Here is a 16,518-nt window from a genome sequence, read left to right on the forward strand (position 1 = left end):
CTGGAAAAAAAAAACCCTATCAAAATTCCTCCAGGGGTAATGACCCGCTGCGGGTCCTCGCTGGGGACATTGGAGCCGGCGAGAGCCAAACGCACCCACAGCCCGCAGCCTGGGGAGCCGACAGGCCCGGCGGTGGCTCGGGGCTTTGTTACAGCAGGTGTAAATCAGGAGGAGCCCGGGGGGTGACGGAGCATCCCTCTGCGCGGGGAACACTCGCTGCCCCGGGTTTTGGCGGTCCCAGCATCCCAGAGCACTGTGAAAGTCTGGGGGTGTCTCCCCGTGCCGTGCCTCAGTTTCCCTTCCCTATGACAGAGCCAAACTAGGAGGGGGCTGGGTTTAATCTGCCTTGTGCAAAGGGCACTTTGCAACCCTCAGGCTCCATTTAGGGGATTTATTATTATTATTGTTATTGTTATCATTATTGCTATTGTTATTGCTATTATGATTACAGCCGTTAGCCAGCCTGAGGCTGTGTTTCCCAGCCCTCCTTGTACGGAATCCCAAGGGATGGATGGAGCCGGGAGCAGGGCTTGGAGGGGACCCAGCCCTATGGGTGCTAGGGTCTCCCGGGGGTCCTGGGGATGGGTGCAGTGGGTGACCTCGCACCCAGGGGTGCAGCCCACCCCGGGGCCGTGGCCAGCCCATGGAGCAGGTTGCCGGCGGCGAGCTCCTGGGGCTCAGCGTCTAGACAAGCGCATCCAGCCGGGGCTGCCGCCGCGTTCCCATGGTAACGCTGCCGGATGCGGTGAAATGAAATAATAAATAACCAGCAATGGGGCGGGGGGAATAGGCGAGAGGAAGGAAAGCCCATGGGATGGGTGGTGGGTGATGGGGAGCTGTGGCAGGGGACCCCGTGCACCCCAAGGCTCTGCCTGTGTCCCCAGCACCCACAGCCGCCTCCTGGAGAGCTGGGATGCTTGAGCCACGTGCTGGGAGCTCTTAAATCCAGCGATGCGGGTGTTGGGGGACAGAAAGGGGCTGCGCAGAGGCCAGGAGCCCCCCCAAACCCGCTGACATCAACAAGGGGTTGCAAAAGCTGGGAAAGGACCCAATTTGTGCCTCTTTCACCCCACTTTTTGCTCCTGCTGTGTTTTGCAATGGGGCCGCTTGGTCCCAGAGCATCTTTGTGGCCAAGGGCCTCATCCTGCTCATCACCACCCGACACCGGAGCGCGATCAAGGCTCCGGTGCCTTTAATTTCTTTTCCTCTGCGATTTCACAAAGGCTTTTGCAAGTTGGAAGTAGGTCAAGAACTTGTTTCCAAGTCATTAAATGAAGTCCCTGGGTTCACAGCGGTGTTTGCACTTTCTTAATAATCAATTCGCTCGCTTGCCGTTCATTTAAATCGCAGCCAATTTCCCTAAGTGGAGATGGGCGGCTCATGGGGACCGCACGATGAAAACGCCTCCGACAGCTCCTCGGGCTCCCCAGGAGCGGGGAGAAGGCACTGGCAGAGCAAAAATCAGAAAAATGCTTTAAACTGCCTCAAAAAGAGAGGTTGCCAGGGGTGGGTGAGCCTCTGAGGGGGTGTTGTGGGGGCTCAGGGTGGGGATGTGGGGCCCTGTAGCATCCTTTGGTTGTGAATGGAGCTGGGAGCTGGGCTTTGCTTTCTCTCCTGATCTGGCCGGGCCCGGGAGCCCTGTGCGCTTCGTTTGCCCCAGTGATGCTCCATCTGCTGCAGGAAACGTCCCTTATGGGGACCAACAGCATCGGGCATCCCGCTAGCGGGCCGGATCCTGCCCTGCACCTCTGCCCGGGGGGTGTTTTCTCCCTAAACCCCAACATTTTTTTGGCCAAAACTCCTAGAAACGGGGCATTTCTGCCCCAAAGAGCCAGGACGAGCTCAGCAGCGGGGGAGCGATGCTCTTGCAGCATCTTCGGACGCAGCACAGAGGGGAATTCGAGATGGAATAAAACGCCACATCCCTTCAAAATGCAGCGAAATGAGAAGTTAAATCCCCGGCGAGCCCCAGGCATATGGTGTGCGGGAGGAAATCACCCGGCTGAAGGATAATAACCCATCGGGGGGTACCGAAGCCCCGCTCGGCTCCCGCCAGGCCGCGGCGCGGAGGGGAGGGCAGGGGGTTATTTCAGCCCGAGGCGCAGATGCTGCTGCTGAGCTCAAGGGCAGCAGGCAGCCGGGGGGAGCGTCCTGCCTGCGCTGCCTGCTCCGGCCTCGCCAACACCGCAAACAAAATGCGGCTGGGTGGTCAGGGCTTTTCAGTCTTTAGGGAGAATATTTTCAGGGAGGAAACCTTTTTTTTTCTCGGATGGAACCTCTTCCCATCTGTTTTTTTCTCCTTTCTGGGAAAAAACAGGGGGAGAATATCCCCTTCCCTTGCCCGCATGGCTAGGAAGGGGGTACCCTTGGGAGGGCAATGGGCAGGTTTGCTCCTGCCTGCAAATGTCAGAGCCACATCCCAGGGAGCCGGCAGCAGAAAAGCTGTAGTCTCGGTGATGGGGAAAAAAAATCCCCTAAAAATCCCTTTTCTCCAGCCTCCACCCCCGGGGGGAGCTTGTGGCTCCTGGTGCATCAAAACCCCCCAAAATCTGGGGCCAGACCCCGTGTGCTCGGGGATGCCGGGTGTACCGCTTTGCTGCTTGAGAATCCCCCCGTTGTGGGGTGTCGTGTTTGGGGGTTCACCCCTCCGCCCCCTCCCCGCCCACGGCTGGGTCCCCGGGGGGCCCCTGGGGTGCTGTGTCCCGGCTGGCAGCGGGGGCTGTGCCCGGATGCTTCCCGCTCTACCAAAAATGAGGTTGTTGGGGACCGGCGCAGGATGCGGGATACTGGCGCGGACCCCGGTGTGATGGGCACGCGGCAGGCGCGCGAGGCCCAGGCACCCCGTCCCGGTGGGGCGCTGGGGAGGGGGCGGTGAGGGCAGGGCTGGGGCAGCGGGGAGTCCTGAGCACCCCGATTTCAGCCGGCCCCACTCTGAGGGTGAGGAGGGGGGCAGTGTGCAGGCAGGGCGTGTGTGCAGGCAGGCCGTGTGTGCAGGCAGGCTGTGTGTGCAGGCAGGCTGTGTGTGCAGGCAGGGCGTGTGTGCAGGCAGGCCGTGTGTGCAGGCAGGCTGTGTGTGCAGGCAGACCGTGTGTGCAGGCAGGCTGTGTGTGCAGGCAGGCTGTGTGTGCAGGCAGACCGTGTGTGCAGGCAGACCGTGTGTGCAGGCAGGCTGTGTGTGCAGGCAGGCTGTGTGTGCAGGCAGATCGTGTGTGCAGGCAGACCGTGTGTGCAGGCAGGCTGTGTGTGCAGGCAGACCGTGTGTGCAGGCAGACCGTGTGTGCAGGCAGGCTGTGTGTGCAGGCAGACTGTGCAGGCAGAAGACCATGTGTGCAGCCAGACTGTGCAGGCAGGCCATGAGTGCAGGCAGGTTGAGTGCAGGCAGGCCATGAATGCCCATGTGCTGCCTGCTCCTGCCGCTGCCCCTGAGCCCTCCACAGCAGAGGCAGCCCACGGGCCCTGGTCGGTGGCTGCTCCCCGTCCTCAGCCAGCGCTTCCAATGCTGCCAGATCTCCTGGGCTCAGCCCGGACCTGGGAATCCCGACCCGGCTCCCCCCAGGGGAGGCAGCTCCCCCGTCCTGCCAGGGCACCCGGCATCCCCAAGCAGACAGGGTCTGGCCCCAGATTTTGTGGGGTTTTACCACGCAGCTCCCCCCAGCCAGTCCCAGGGATGGAGGCTGGGGAAAAGAGGATTTTTAGGGAATTTCCCCCCCCATCCCCATCAGCTTTTCTGCTGCCACCTCCCTGGGACGTGGCTGTGACATTTGCAGGCAGGAGCAAACCTGCCCGTCGCCCTTCCGAGGGTTTTAATAATCCACGCGGGCAGGGGAAGGGGACATTTCCACCCTGATTTTTCCTAGAAAGGGGAAAAAAATAGACGGGAAGAGTTTCCATCCCAGAAAAAAGGGATGTTCCCCGCTCAGAAAGTGTTTTTGTTTGTAGTAAAAATGTGCAAACCCCTTATTCTGCCCCAAAACAGCCCAGCTGAAGCGGCAGCGAGCCCGGGGAGCCCGGGAGGGGAAGGGGACATGGTGGCCTGTCCAAGGCCGTCCCCGCGGGCAGAGGGACGGAGTGACCGGTGCCACCCTGTGTGAATTAACAGGGCTGGACCCCTGTGTCACTGCCCCCCCCATGTCACCACTGCCCCATGCGCTCCAGACGCCCGGGTTCCCCCTTGGGGATGTCGAGGACAGGGGGCTTTTATTTAAAAGCAATTAAATACATAATCACGTACCCGGAAAAATCGCTGCCTGGGCGTGGGGGTGGCACGGCTTGAGATGCAGCTGGGGACGGGGGGGTCACTGCCCTGTGTCCCCAGGCATGGCTCCCTGCCCGCTGCGTCCTGGGCTGTTGGTGCACCCCGGGGTGATGCTCAGGGGCTTGGGGCTGAGCGAGGGTGCGGTGAGCAGCAGGGCTGGCCCCAGAGCATCGCCCAGCACCCAACCGTGTGGCTCTGCACCTTGGGGGGCTCAGGGAGAGGCACAGGGACCGGCCGTGAGCGGGCAGGATGGAGGGACCATCCCCCTCCCTAGCTCCACCAGGAGATGACCCCCCCCGCCCAGCGCCAGAGCGAGCTCCCATCTCTCTCCACCCGTTAATTATTGAGGCTTTGGGGATGCAATAATATATTTATGCATCCATGTCAGCAAATGTGTCACCTCCATTGCAGCCGAGGCGTGAGGATGGAGCGTGGGGTGGGGGGCAGCGCCGCCTCCCCCGCGGAGCCCGGGGGGACCAGGGGCCGCAGCCGGGCCAGCGTCCTTGCCCTGCGCCCCAGTGACACGAGCGTCACCTCCCCTGGGCACTGCAGGGAAGGACACGGATAAATCGTCCCTGCGATTGCCAGGAGTGCTGAGCAACCGGACACATGTACCCTGGGGTCACTTGTGTTCACAGGTGACCGTGTCCTCATGTCCCTTCAGTTTTGGTGGTAATTAAGTGAGTTTTGGAGATGTCTCTGAGAGCCATCAGGTGTGACAGATATGATGGAGGACCTGCTGCTGAATCCTGCTTCCTTCAGCATCCGTAAATCCCAGGCAGGGTCATGGGCTGGGGGGGCCGTGGTGGCTCCAGCCTGTCCCCAGTGGGGACAGTGGGACGAGAGATGGCCCCAGGTGGCACGGAGAGCTCACAGCCGCCCTGTGGACGTGGTGTCCATCTCGCGAGGCAGAGGGAGGTCTTGGTCCCCACAGGCAGCCTGTCCCCTGCCGTGTCACCACGCGGGGCAGGGTTGGTTTTATCTCAGAAATAGAGGGTGGGATGCAATACAAGGTTCCCCCTCCAACATCCGTGTCTCTAAACTGGAAAGATGTGACTTTGATGGGACCATTAGAAGGATAAGGAATTTGCTGGATGGGAGCATCCAAAGAGTTGCAGTCAATGGCTCAGTGTCCAGGTGGAGACGGGTAATGAGTGGTGTCCCTTAAAGGTCCATACTGGGACCAGTACTATTTAATGTCTTCATCAGTGACATAGATGGTGGGATCGAGTCCACCCTCAGCAAGTCTGCAGATGACACCAAGCTGAGTGGGGCAGCGGATGGGCTGGAGGGAGGGGATGCCATCCAGAGGGACCTGGACAGGCTGGAGGAGTGGGCTGAAGATCAACCAGGCCAAGTGCAAGGTCCTGCACCTGGGACAAGGCAATCCCCAGTACCAGTACAGACTGGGGGAAGAATGGGATTGAGAACAGCCCTGCCAAGAAGGACTTTGGGGTACTTGTGGATGAAAAGTTGGCCACGAGCTGGCAATGTGCGCTTGCAGCCCAGAAAGCCAAGTGTCTCCTGGGCTGCATCCCCCGCAGCGTGGGCAGCAGGGCGAGGGGGGGGATTCTGCCCCTCTGCTCCGCTCTGGGGAGACCCCCCTGGAGCCCTGCGTCCAGCTCGGGGGTCCTCAGCACGGGAAGGACATGGAGCTGTTGGAGCGGGGCCAGAGCAGGCCACAGAAATGGTCTGAGGGTTGGAACATGTCTCTTATGGAGAAAGGCTGAGAGAGTTGGGGTTGTTCAGCCTGGAAAAGAGAAGGCTGCGGGGAGACCTTATGGCGTGGTCTCACACAATAGTTTCAATACTTAAAGGGGGCTTAGAAGAGAGATGGAGACAGGCTTTTTACCAGGGCCTGGAGTGACAAGACAAGGGGCAACAAAAGAGGGTAGGGTTAGATTGGACATAAGGAAGCAATGTTGTACGGTGAGGGTGGTGAGGCACTGGAACAGGTTGCCCAGAGAACCTGTAGACGCTCCATCCCTGGAAGTGTTCAAGGTCAGGTTGGATGGGGCTTTGAGCAACCTGAAAGATGCTCAAAAGATGTCATGGCAGGGGGGTGTGGATTGGATGATCTTTGAAGGTCCCTTCCAACCCAAACCGTCCTGTGATTCTATATTGGAAGTGTTCAAGGTCAGGTTGGATGGGGTTTTGAGCAACCTGACCTAGTGGAAGATGTCCCTACCCATGGCAGGGGCATTGGACGAGATGGATCTCTGAAGGTCCCTCCAGCCAAACCCATCCTGTGATTCTCTGATTCCAAGAGAGCAAAAACGGCAGCTGTTGGGCAAAAAGGTTTCTGCTTTAGCACTGCAGGGTGGTGGGTTGGGGATGCTCCTCCCGGGGCCCAACGCTGCCCAGCTTCGTCGCAGGAGGGATTTCCAACCTCAAAATATCAAATCGGGTGGGGATGGGAGGTGGGGGAAGGTGCTCCCTGCTGTCTGTGCCATCCTCCTGGCACAGCCGCAGCGGCTTTCATCTCTCCCGTCCTTGTCATGGGGATTAAAAAGGACTGGGAAAACCGCACCGGTAACGGGATGGGTCCAAGGAAGGTGAAGGTGTCATAACCAAAGGGTGATTTGGGGACAGGCGAGCTCCTTCCCACTTGAATTTGCTGCCAGCACCCCTAAAAAATTCCCATTTTTCTCCAGCTCTGCCTCACCGGTTCTGCGGGCCCAGAGGCCCTGGGCCGAGCCCCGGTGGCTCCCTGTCCCCAAGGGGCTGCACAGGCGTCCCCTCCTGCCGCGGTCCTCCCCGGGGACGGCCACGCGCTGATGGAGCCCGGCCCCGCGTCTCGCCTGCTTCGATTTCGTGATTAAAATAAAATCATTGCAGGGAACACGTTTCAATTAGCAGGACTCTGGCGCGCGCCTGCCCCCGACTAATTGATATGATTTGCTGCAAAGGGAACTTTTGGGGCCGATCGATAAACTAGAGAGTGTTTAATTAAGAGGGAGCCCTAAAACTTGTTGCATTGATCGGCTGCAAGGTTTATCTTAATTAGCAGCGGGATGGTGTGCGGTTCTGGCCCCTCACCCCAGGAGCATCACGGCTTTGATGGCGGAGCAGCAGTAAGAGCTGAGAGGGGAGAGGAGGGTGTTAATGAGGGTGGATCATTAACGGGGCTGCTATTAGCATGGGAAATACCCCTGACAGGAGGAGGACAGGCTGGGGACGATGCTCTGAGCTCCACAGGTCACCTGGTTTGGGGGGGGGCTGGATGCTGCCGGTCCCCACGTTGCTTGGAGGCTTCTTGGAGAGCGCGCCCAGAGCTTGCAGAGCCCCTTGCCGTGCTTGCAGGCAGCGCCGAGCCCTGCGGCCAGGCTCGCTCGCTTCATTTAGGGCCACCATTGAGAACAGCTGGCTGTGGCTGCATGAAAAGCCAGGCTGTCTTGAAGTTTGCTGCCGGGGGACATCTCACCCCCAAAGGATCAGGTGAGGATGCTCTGGGTGCTGGACCAGCCTGGGGTCCACAGCGAGCGAGCGGCGAGAAGCGCTTGGAGCAAGCCAGGAGCATCGGGCTGAGCCGGACGGTGCTTGCTCAGCCCCGCCATGCCCCGTGCGAGGATTGCCAAACCTGTGCCACCCACTCCCCCTGGAGCGTGGCCGTGCCTCAGTTTCCCCACTTGTGAAACTGGGTGTAAGGCTGCTGAGCTGCCCTTGGGATGCCCTTGGCGCTTTGCAGGCGGCGAGTGCTGGGGGAGCTGCAGCCGCAGACTCGCCGCGTTTGTGCTGTGTCTCCGTATTTTCCTTAACCTTAAGCAGGATCCGACGAGGCTGAAAAAAAATATTTTCTTTTCATGTGGAGGGAATAAGCTCGAATAACGGCGCACAGGAGGCAGCATTTTACCTGCCAGGGTGGCTCCAGCAAAGCTTTTTGGTGCAATTAGCAGCCCTCGCTCATCCGTGGGAGACTGTGGTGTTTGCCGCTAATTTTGCCTCTCCTTGGGATGAAGAAGGATTCGGTTCAACCAGGCTTTTCCCAGCTCCTTCTCCTTCAGCCTGTCCTGGCTTGAGGGACTGGAATTAAGGAGCCGCACGGGTGTAAGCCCATCGCTCCAGCTCGATGGGATGCTTTCAGAGGCTCTTCCCAACCCCGTCCCTTGACTCAGAGACTCACCAGTACCCAAAACTTGCAGCCTTCGCATCTAGCTCCTGCTAAGCAGCTCTGTCAACAGCCACCAGATCGATGGATGGCTATAAAACCCCGAGCACCACTCTCCTTGTATCATTTATTATTTACATTCCTCAATTTAAAAGATTTACGGCCCAGTTGTAAGTATTTCCAAAGGCTGTTTCCTCGGAGAGTTTAAATAGCGTGGAAGTGAATTAAGCCTCAGTGCAAACAGCCTTGGTCCCGGCCCTGCAGATCCAGGGGCTGCCCAGGCTCGGCTGCTCCGTGGCTTTGCATCGCCTTTAATTGAAGCCAGGGTCCTGCCGGCACGGGTCCAGCAGATCCTGTCCGTGGCGTAGGGTAGGGGATGGGATATCACGGTCCTTGTCTCTGCCTTTGGCTTTGCTCCCACTGGCAGGATGGAGCTGGGCTAAAATAAGCATTAATTAGAGCCCTTGCTAAGCCAATTCAATGAGTGCGTGATGCTTTACGGATGGGGAAACTGAGGCACGGCTCTGGGTTGCACACACGGATGCATTAGCCATGCCTCATCCTCACAAAACGCTTAGGGAAGGACTTTTGCCACCTGATTTCTTTCTACCCTGTAATTAGGACGCATTAAGTTGGGCTGGATGGGCAGGGCTGCTGCGGGGCCCTGGGGCAGCCCTGCGGCCACAACCCCCGTCGGAGCTTCAGGGAGCGCCAGGACACAGCTCCCCTAAATCCAGATCACTGGGGAGCTGCCGGTGAACGGAGCGGGGGGTGTAAAGCCCATTTTCTCCTGCACTTTTCAGGATAAACTCCCACTTCTCTGCCAGGATGAGAATCGTTGCACTGGGGGGGGGTGGTGGGAAACTGAGGCACGGTGCCGCGGGGAGGACTCAGGGCCCTGGAGCTTGCAGGGTTTATCGGGTGAATCTGGGGCATCTCAAAGAACGACGAGACAGGGCTGGGCTGTCAAAAAGATAAATGTAAAGAGGTTTTTTGGTTTGCAAGGCTGCTGGAGACACGTCGCTGCAGCCCTGTCCCTGCGCCCTTGGGGCCTGCGGCACCTGAGGCACCCCAAGGCTCCCTAAAAGTTCCCTAAAAGTTCCCTATAAAACCATAGCCTCATCAAATCTCCATTTTTTAACTTAAAACCATTGGCAAATGCTCCAGCGCTCCCACCTCACCTTTGCTACCACTTTTCTTTAAGCTAATCCTGTAATTAAGAGTAATAGACCCTGAGCTGGTAGCAAATAGAGCCATAAATAAGCGCTGGGGTAACAGGCAGATCGCACCAGCTACCACCTCTGATTTTGCGTGCTGTGCGATTTATTAAGCTGCATCGCGTCCTTCTTTACGGATTACAAAAGATAATGGCAATCAAAACTGAGTGGCGTTAAATAAGGGAGGGCAGGTGATGAGCTGGTGAGAAGGGGCAGAAAAATCACTTGCAAAATACTGGGGGACCCCGTGCATGACCTGAGCAGGAGGTTTTCCCTGGATAAGCTGAGCTCAGGGATAAACCCAGCTTGGAGGGTGATTTTCAGCATTGCCCGAGACCTGAGTGATGGGGAAACTGAGGCACAGAGGCTGCTGGCAGGGCAACAAGCTGACATCTCCCTGCTCCCCCTTCTCAGCTCCAGTTATTCCTAATAACCCCTCGCTCGCCGCCATGCATTCGCCCACCGCCAGCCGATGCATCACGCAGACGTTTCAGCCTATTCCAATTAATTATCCATGGGATTTCCCATTAATTAGCGGCTGCTCTTTGCCTTTAGCATCCCAGGAGCTGCTGTGGTGACCGATGCCCTGCTTTAATACCCGCAACCCCTCCTTTGCTCTCCTGCAGGTAGCGGCGCTGGAGAGGCAGATCTTTGATTTCCTGGGCTACCAGTGGGCACCCATCCTGGCTAATTTTTTACACATCATGGCCGTTATTTTGGGTATTTTTGGGACCATCCAGTACAGATCCAAATACCTCATGATGGTAGGTACCGCTGCGGATGCCACTCCCCGCACCTGGGTGCAGCATCGTCCCCCCCAGGGATGGCTCAGCCCCAATTCCCCTCCTGTATCCAAACCCAAATCCCTGTGGATCCAGTGGGATCGAGCGAGCGGGACGGAGGGGGGATGGACCGGGGGATGTCCGTTCGGCATGGCGTGCCCTGACCGGCTCTCTTCTCGGCAGTACGCGGTGTGGCTGGTGCTGTGGGTCGGCTGGAACGCCTTCATCATCTGCTTCTACCTGGAGGTCGGACGCCTGTCGCAGGTAAAGCCCCCCTGCCTGCCTCCTCTTCCTCCCCCCCCGTCTGCCTTCCCTCCATCTTTCCATCCTTCCTGCTCTCCTGCCCTTGCCCTCCTCCTCCTCCTTCCCCAGCTCCACAGCTCTGCCCCCAAAAGGGACCCAGAGCCTCTGGGTGCCCCCACCCCAGCGGCAAAGCACCCACCTGGGTGCTGGGGGTGCCTCCCTGGGGGCTCCCGGCTGCAGCACCGAGCACCCGGGCACGTGTGGGACAGACGGACGGAGGGTTCAGGCCAAGGTGGCAGTGGGGAGGAGGCTTTGAAGAGGGAGTGCAAAATTAATGAGGCTGATGAGTCGGGAATTGCAGGGCGCTCGTTAATCACTGGTGGACCCTCGGCGCTCCCGGGGTTTATGGGGTGCAGAAATTGGACGGTGCCGTTTCCTAATGTGCCAGCGAGGAGATAAAGCGGAGAAGGGACACAGGGACTGGGGACGAGCAATGACGGGAAGGTTTGGGGCAGGGTCTCGGCTCGCAGTGCAGGCAGGGATGGGCAAGGCAGCGGGGTGGGGAGGAGGAGACCCCCCTGCTGCAGATTCCCAATTTTCCGGGGTCTCCTGGGGCTCTGCAAGCGCCGCTTGGTCCCAGAGCACCCAGCAGTGGCAAGAGAGCAGCTGGACATCATTAATGGCTTTGAAAAGTCATCCTGGTGGCGATGGGGGTGAGGATGTGAGTGGGGCCCTGCCTCCACGTGTCTCTCTGCCCCACCTTGGGCTCTTATAGCTCTTTCTTACACAAAAAAGAGCAAAACCCAATGTAGTGATGATGTATGACTAGATGGTTTGTGTCTCCTCAGCCCATGGCTGGGGCACCTGTGCCAAGGATGTGCCCCGCTCCCGCATCCCGCTCCCAGCTCCGAGGATGCTGTTCCCTGCGCTGTGCTTGGGGGATCACAGGCGGCTCGGGGAAATGGGCTCCGGCTCGCTCTGCGGCTGCCCGCAGCGGGCAAAAGGGCTTCTTGCGGGGTTCGCAAGGACAAAACCACCTTCCCGGGTTGCTGCGGGTCATTTGAAGCTCTTCTGAAAAGCTGAAATGCCGGCTATGTGCAGCAGGCACGGAGGATGCAATAGGGGAGAATTCGCTCCCACCAAGTGTTTTCGGTGGAAATCCCCAATTTCTCAGTGCTGCTGCAGTGCCAGCACACCCCCTCTGTGCTTCCCAGCACAGAAACCCACATCCTTTGGGTTTAGAAACTGAAACCCACTTTCTTTCTATTTTTTCCGCCCCCACCCACAAAAATCTTTTAATCCCAGATCGGTGATTTCCCACAAGGAATGCTCAGCGGGTTTCCCAGCCTGCTGCAGACCCAAGGGCTGGCGGTGTGGAGAGGGGCTGGGAGGACCCTGCGTGGGGTGGGTGCTCACCCAGCCGTGCCAGGAGGGCCCCACTGTGTGATGGGTGTTGCCCAGTCATGCTGGGGGGACCCCACCATGGGGTGGGTGCTCACCCAGCCGTGCCAAGAGGACCCTCCGTGGGGTGGGTGCCCACCCAGCCGTGCCAGGAGGACCCTCCGTGGGGTGGGTGCTCACCCAGCCGTGCCAGGAGGACCCTCCGTGGGGTGGGTGCTCACCCAGCCGTACCAGGAGGACCCTCTGTGGGGTGGGTGCCCACCCAGCCGTGCCAGGAGGACCCTCTGTGGGGTGGGTGCCCACCCAGCCGTGCCAGGAGGACCCTCCGTGGGGTGGGTGCTCACCCAGCCGTGCCAGGAGGACCCTCCGTGGGGTGGGTGCTCACCCAGCCGTACCAGGAGGACCCTCTGTGGGGTGGGTGCCCACCCAGCCGTGCCAGGAGGACCCTCTGTGGGGTGGGTGCCCACCCAGCCGTGCCAGGAGGACCCTCCGTGGGGTGGGTGCCCACCCAGCCGTGCCGCTGCTGCCTGCAGGAGCCCTGTGCCGGGGCTGCATCCCAACCTGCGCAGTCCCCGTCTCCCTGCCGGATCCACAGGCAGGAGCATTGGCATCGACCGTGCCACGGTGCCTCCTGGCATCGCGCCCAGGAGCTTAGCCTTGCCCGAGCCTGCTGTGGGGAGGGCACAGGCAGGGGCTGGGGGATTGACCCTGCGTCTTATCTGGCCCCGGTGACAGCCCGCAGCCATGCCTTGCTCCTGAAAGCTGCTGGAGATGAAACAGGGAGAGCCCCAAAGCCTGGTACTGTGCTTACGAGGAGGGGACGTGGGTGAGCAGGGCCCCCACAAGGCTCCATGGGGATGGGGGGATGGCACCCCAAAACCCTCTCTGCTCTGCATCCCTGGAGCACGCTGATGGGGTGATCCCATAGTCCCATCTTTTGGATGGCTGGATGCGGCCAGCAGCATCGCATGCGGCTGCTTCCCTGCCTGAAGGCCAAGCCGGCACGCTGGTGACCGCTCAGTGACATCCGTGACGTCACCTGGTCATCATGGCACACCTGGGTGCCGCTTGACCAAATGGTCCATGACACCAGCGTGGGAGGAAGCCACAAACCCCGGGGACGCTGGCTGCGAGTTCGGGAGATGCGGGGGTTCATGGGCCGCACTGCGTTAACGCGGTCTGGGTCTTGTGGAGCATCCTTGGGTTGAAAAAGCCCATTTTCTGTCCAGCCTCTCTGCAAAGAGCCTTGGCTCCACGGTCTGTGCCTCCTCCTCTGCTCCCCTCCCGCAGGACCGAGACTTCATCATGACCTTCAATACCTCACTGCATCGCTCGTGGTGGATGGAGAACGGGCCAGGCTGCCTGGTGACGCCGGTGATGAACTCCAACCTGGCGCCCGAGGATCATCACGTCATCACCGTCAGCGGCTGCCTGCTCGACTACCAGTACATCGAGGTAGTGAGCAGCGCCACGCAGATATTCCTGGCGGTAAGGGCAGCTGCCGGCACTTTTCCTCCTCATCCCGAATTGTGAAGCAAGAGAGGAAGGACGATGGCAGGGACCGGGCTGGGCAGAGCCACCGTGGTCCAGCTGGAGATGTCCCACCATCGCGCATCCATTTTATAGCATCAAGTGTGGCATCGGCTCAGGGGTGGGAAGAGAGGAGCAGACGGAGGCCAGGCCAGCACCCCGGGGGTGCTGCCCACCCCAAAACCTGGCAGGCTGTGGGCTGGATGCTGCGGGGATCGGAGGGCTCGTGGTGTAACGCACCTGGACGCGTTGCCAGAGTGTGAGCCGGTGGGATGTGGCGCTCGCTGGAAAGGGAGGGTCCCCCCTTCCCAGTGGCTGTCTCACCCCGTGGGGAGGTGGGAAGGGGACATAGCTGGATGGAAAGCTCCTGGAGAGCCTTGAGGGCTGCAAGAAAATAAAGATTTAAAGGGGACTGGGGTCCAGAGCAGCTGCCACGCACCCGCCAAAGGGGCACGCAGAGCTACTTGGGGCTCAGCACCCTCTGCACTGCCATCCCCGCGTGGTGCCAGCCTGTCCCCCCAGGAGCCACCACCCTTGTTCCCCCAGTGCAGCTGAAACAATCCGGCCTTGCTGCATCCCAAACCAGCACCCGGACCCACCAAACATGGGCTCCAGCACCGCGGCAGCCCTGATACTTCCCAGGGTCCCCCCAGGATGCTCCCAGGCACCCACCTTGCAGCACCCAGCTCCGTCCCCCCACCGACACCCTGCCGGTCACGGTGCCCGTCACCCCGAAAACCGACTTCTCTCTGCCCGCTTTCGTTTCGCAGCTCTTTGGCTTCGTCTACGCCTGCTACGTCAGCAAAGTGTTCCTGGAGGAAGAAGACAGCTGTAAGTGCTTTTGCTATCAGTCAAAGGGGGGAGAGCCGCAGCGCTGCAAAATGGCCTCGGCTAACGCCGGCCAGCGCCTTGCCGGGGCAGCAGCTCCCGGCCAGGGATGGGGGAGCAAGGCCTGGGTCGCAGGTGGGCAAAGGGATCCCTTTAGTTGGGTTTTTTGCCCCATTTTTCCATCCCTGACAAGGCAGATGTGGTGGGGTGTGATGTGCCACCCCGTGCTGCCAGCGGTTGCCCCTGCCAGCCTCGGGGAGGGTGCTGCACCCTGGCCAGGGTTGGGAGAGGAGGGGGACGGGGACACCGAGCCCTGAGCTGCCACATCTCCCATGGGACTGCAGTGCTCACAACCTTCGGGTGCAGGAACGGGACCGGTTTCATCCAACACACGGCGTCGGGCTTCGTCCCCACAGCAGCCCACGGAGAGGCTGAGGTGGTCCCTGGTCCCCGGTCCCCACGCCAGCATTGCGGCACTGGGTCCAGCTCCCGCTGATGTTGGGATGCTCATCCCCATGTGCGGCCGCTCAGGGGTGGATTTGGGGCCGGCATCGCTCTCACTGCTCCCCGCTGACCCGAATTCAGAGCATCTCCTCCGGGACAGAGCATCTCCTCCAGGACAGAGCATCTCCTCCGGGATGGAGCATCTCCCCCAGGTCCCTGGTCCAGCGTAGCAGTGGGGAGAATCGCCCTTGCTGTAAAAAGCCACCTCCAAGCCCCGATAAATTCACGGATCTGCTCCTCCTGGTGCAGATCCGTCCCCGTGGGGGCTGGAGGAGAGCCGGCCTCCCTGCTCACGTCTCCCGGTGCCAGCCATCCCCTGCCTCGCCCTTTCGACAGCTGCCTGGGGCTTGGGGACGATGAAATGGGAAATATTATGTCCCCCCGGCCAGCATCCCCATGGAGAGCGGGGTGGCAGAGGCCTCCTCCCCGCCTCGAGGTTTTTCACCCCAAAGCAGGGGGAAAACCAGCAATTTAAGCAAAGTTATGGGCTAATTTTTATACAATCTATATCGTGCTTTCCAATCTGACAACAATCCCTGCAAAAACCCCTCCGGAAGCACCGAACACCCCAGCCCCAGTTAACCAGGTGGTTAAGGCTGTAGCCATTCAACCGCATTAAATGCTCATCTGCCATTAATTAATTCGCACCAGCTGGCAGCTCCCGGCAGCCGACCGCAGGCCGGGATGTGCCGCAACCGCCGGCGCGGCAAAAGCCACCCAGATGCGCTCGGCATCGGGCTCCTTCCCCGCAGCGTCGGGATCAGCATCCCTGCCGGGGCCGTGGACCTACAAACAGGCCCAGCCCAGCCCAGGAGATGCCGGGGTTCAGCATCCTCTTGATTTTCCCCCGCTGCCGGGAACCGGTGTAGCGGAAAAGGAAAATCTTCGTGTGAAATTGGACACTGCCTGTGGTAATAACTTGTTTCTGTACCGGGGGAGCTGGCAAAAGGGTTTATCTACCGCCGCCGGCTTTGAAGCGTGTTTGCATTCAAACAAACTCCCGCATTCAATACACTTTTAATATTAATGCTGCTGGAGCCCAAGATTCAAATGCATCTTTTTTAATGGAATATCTTATTAGATTTGGAAATGGATGGATGGCGTTAAAATTGAGAGCTGGCTGAATATTAAGTTGAGAAGATAAATATGCTGGGAGAACTGGTCTCCCCCCTCAGGCTCACTGCTGTTTCCTGGACACCTGTGTGTGAATCCACCTGGATCACGGCTCCTTGGGGATTAATATATTTGTTTTGGGGAGACGGTCGTGCGACGGCTCCCGTGACGGCGTGGATACCGCGGCCTGGCTGCGCGTGGTGCCCGTTCCTGGGCTGGCTGAGCAGCCGCCGGCTGTGTCCGTGGGAGGGTTCAGGTCTGGGGTGCGTAGGATGATCGTGGGAGAAGCTGGGGTACCCCCAGCCACCCATCGCTCCCACTGCATGGAGCCAGGGCCAAGGGCTGGGGTCTGCCCACCATCCCTGCGGCAAGCGCCCGGGGGCTCGGCGGGCGGGTGGTGGGGTCTGGATGAACCACCCGGCTGGGAATGGCAGCCGTGAAAACTGATATATTGGTGTCTGCAATTCCCCGAAATGACACGCTTTAAACGAGATGTAATTCCCCCCTAATTCTCCTTAAATGCCCACTCTGGAGACA

General features: G+C 59.7%; 1 protein-coding gene across 3 annotated transcripts in view; it reads left to right on the forward strand.

Moving 5' to 3' along the window:
- The window catches only part of NKAIN1 (sodium/potassium transporting ATPase interacting 1), a 40,471-nt gene that overhangs the window by 18,087 nt on the left and 5,866 nt on the right, over positions 1 to 16,518 (forward strand). For all 3 annotated transcript variants that reach the window (XM_087760870.1, XM_087760872.1, XM_087760871.1), the window contains 4 exons: positions 10,207 to 10,344; positions 10,546 to 10,626; positions 13,297 to 13,494; positions 14,307 to 14,367. In XM_087760870.1, the coding sequence (XP_087616996.1) occupies positions 10,207 to 10,344; positions 10,546 to 10,626; positions 13,297 to 13,494; positions 14,307 to 14,367 (478 nt within the window). The remainder of the gene's footprint in view (positions 1 to 10,206; positions 10,345 to 10,545; positions 10,627 to 13,296; positions 13,495 to 14,306; positions 14,368 to 16,518) is intronic.

The sequence above is a fragment of the Nipponia nippon genome, unplaced genomic scaffold, assembly GCF_047370975.1.
Source record: "Nipponia nippon isolate SJK-2023a ecotype South Korea unplaced genomic scaffold, ASM4737097v1 scaffold_23, whole genome shotgun sequence".
NCBI classification, from domain to species: domain Eukaryota; kingdom Metazoa; phylum Chordata; class Aves; order Pelecaniformes; family Threskiornithidae; genus Nipponia; species Nipponia nippon.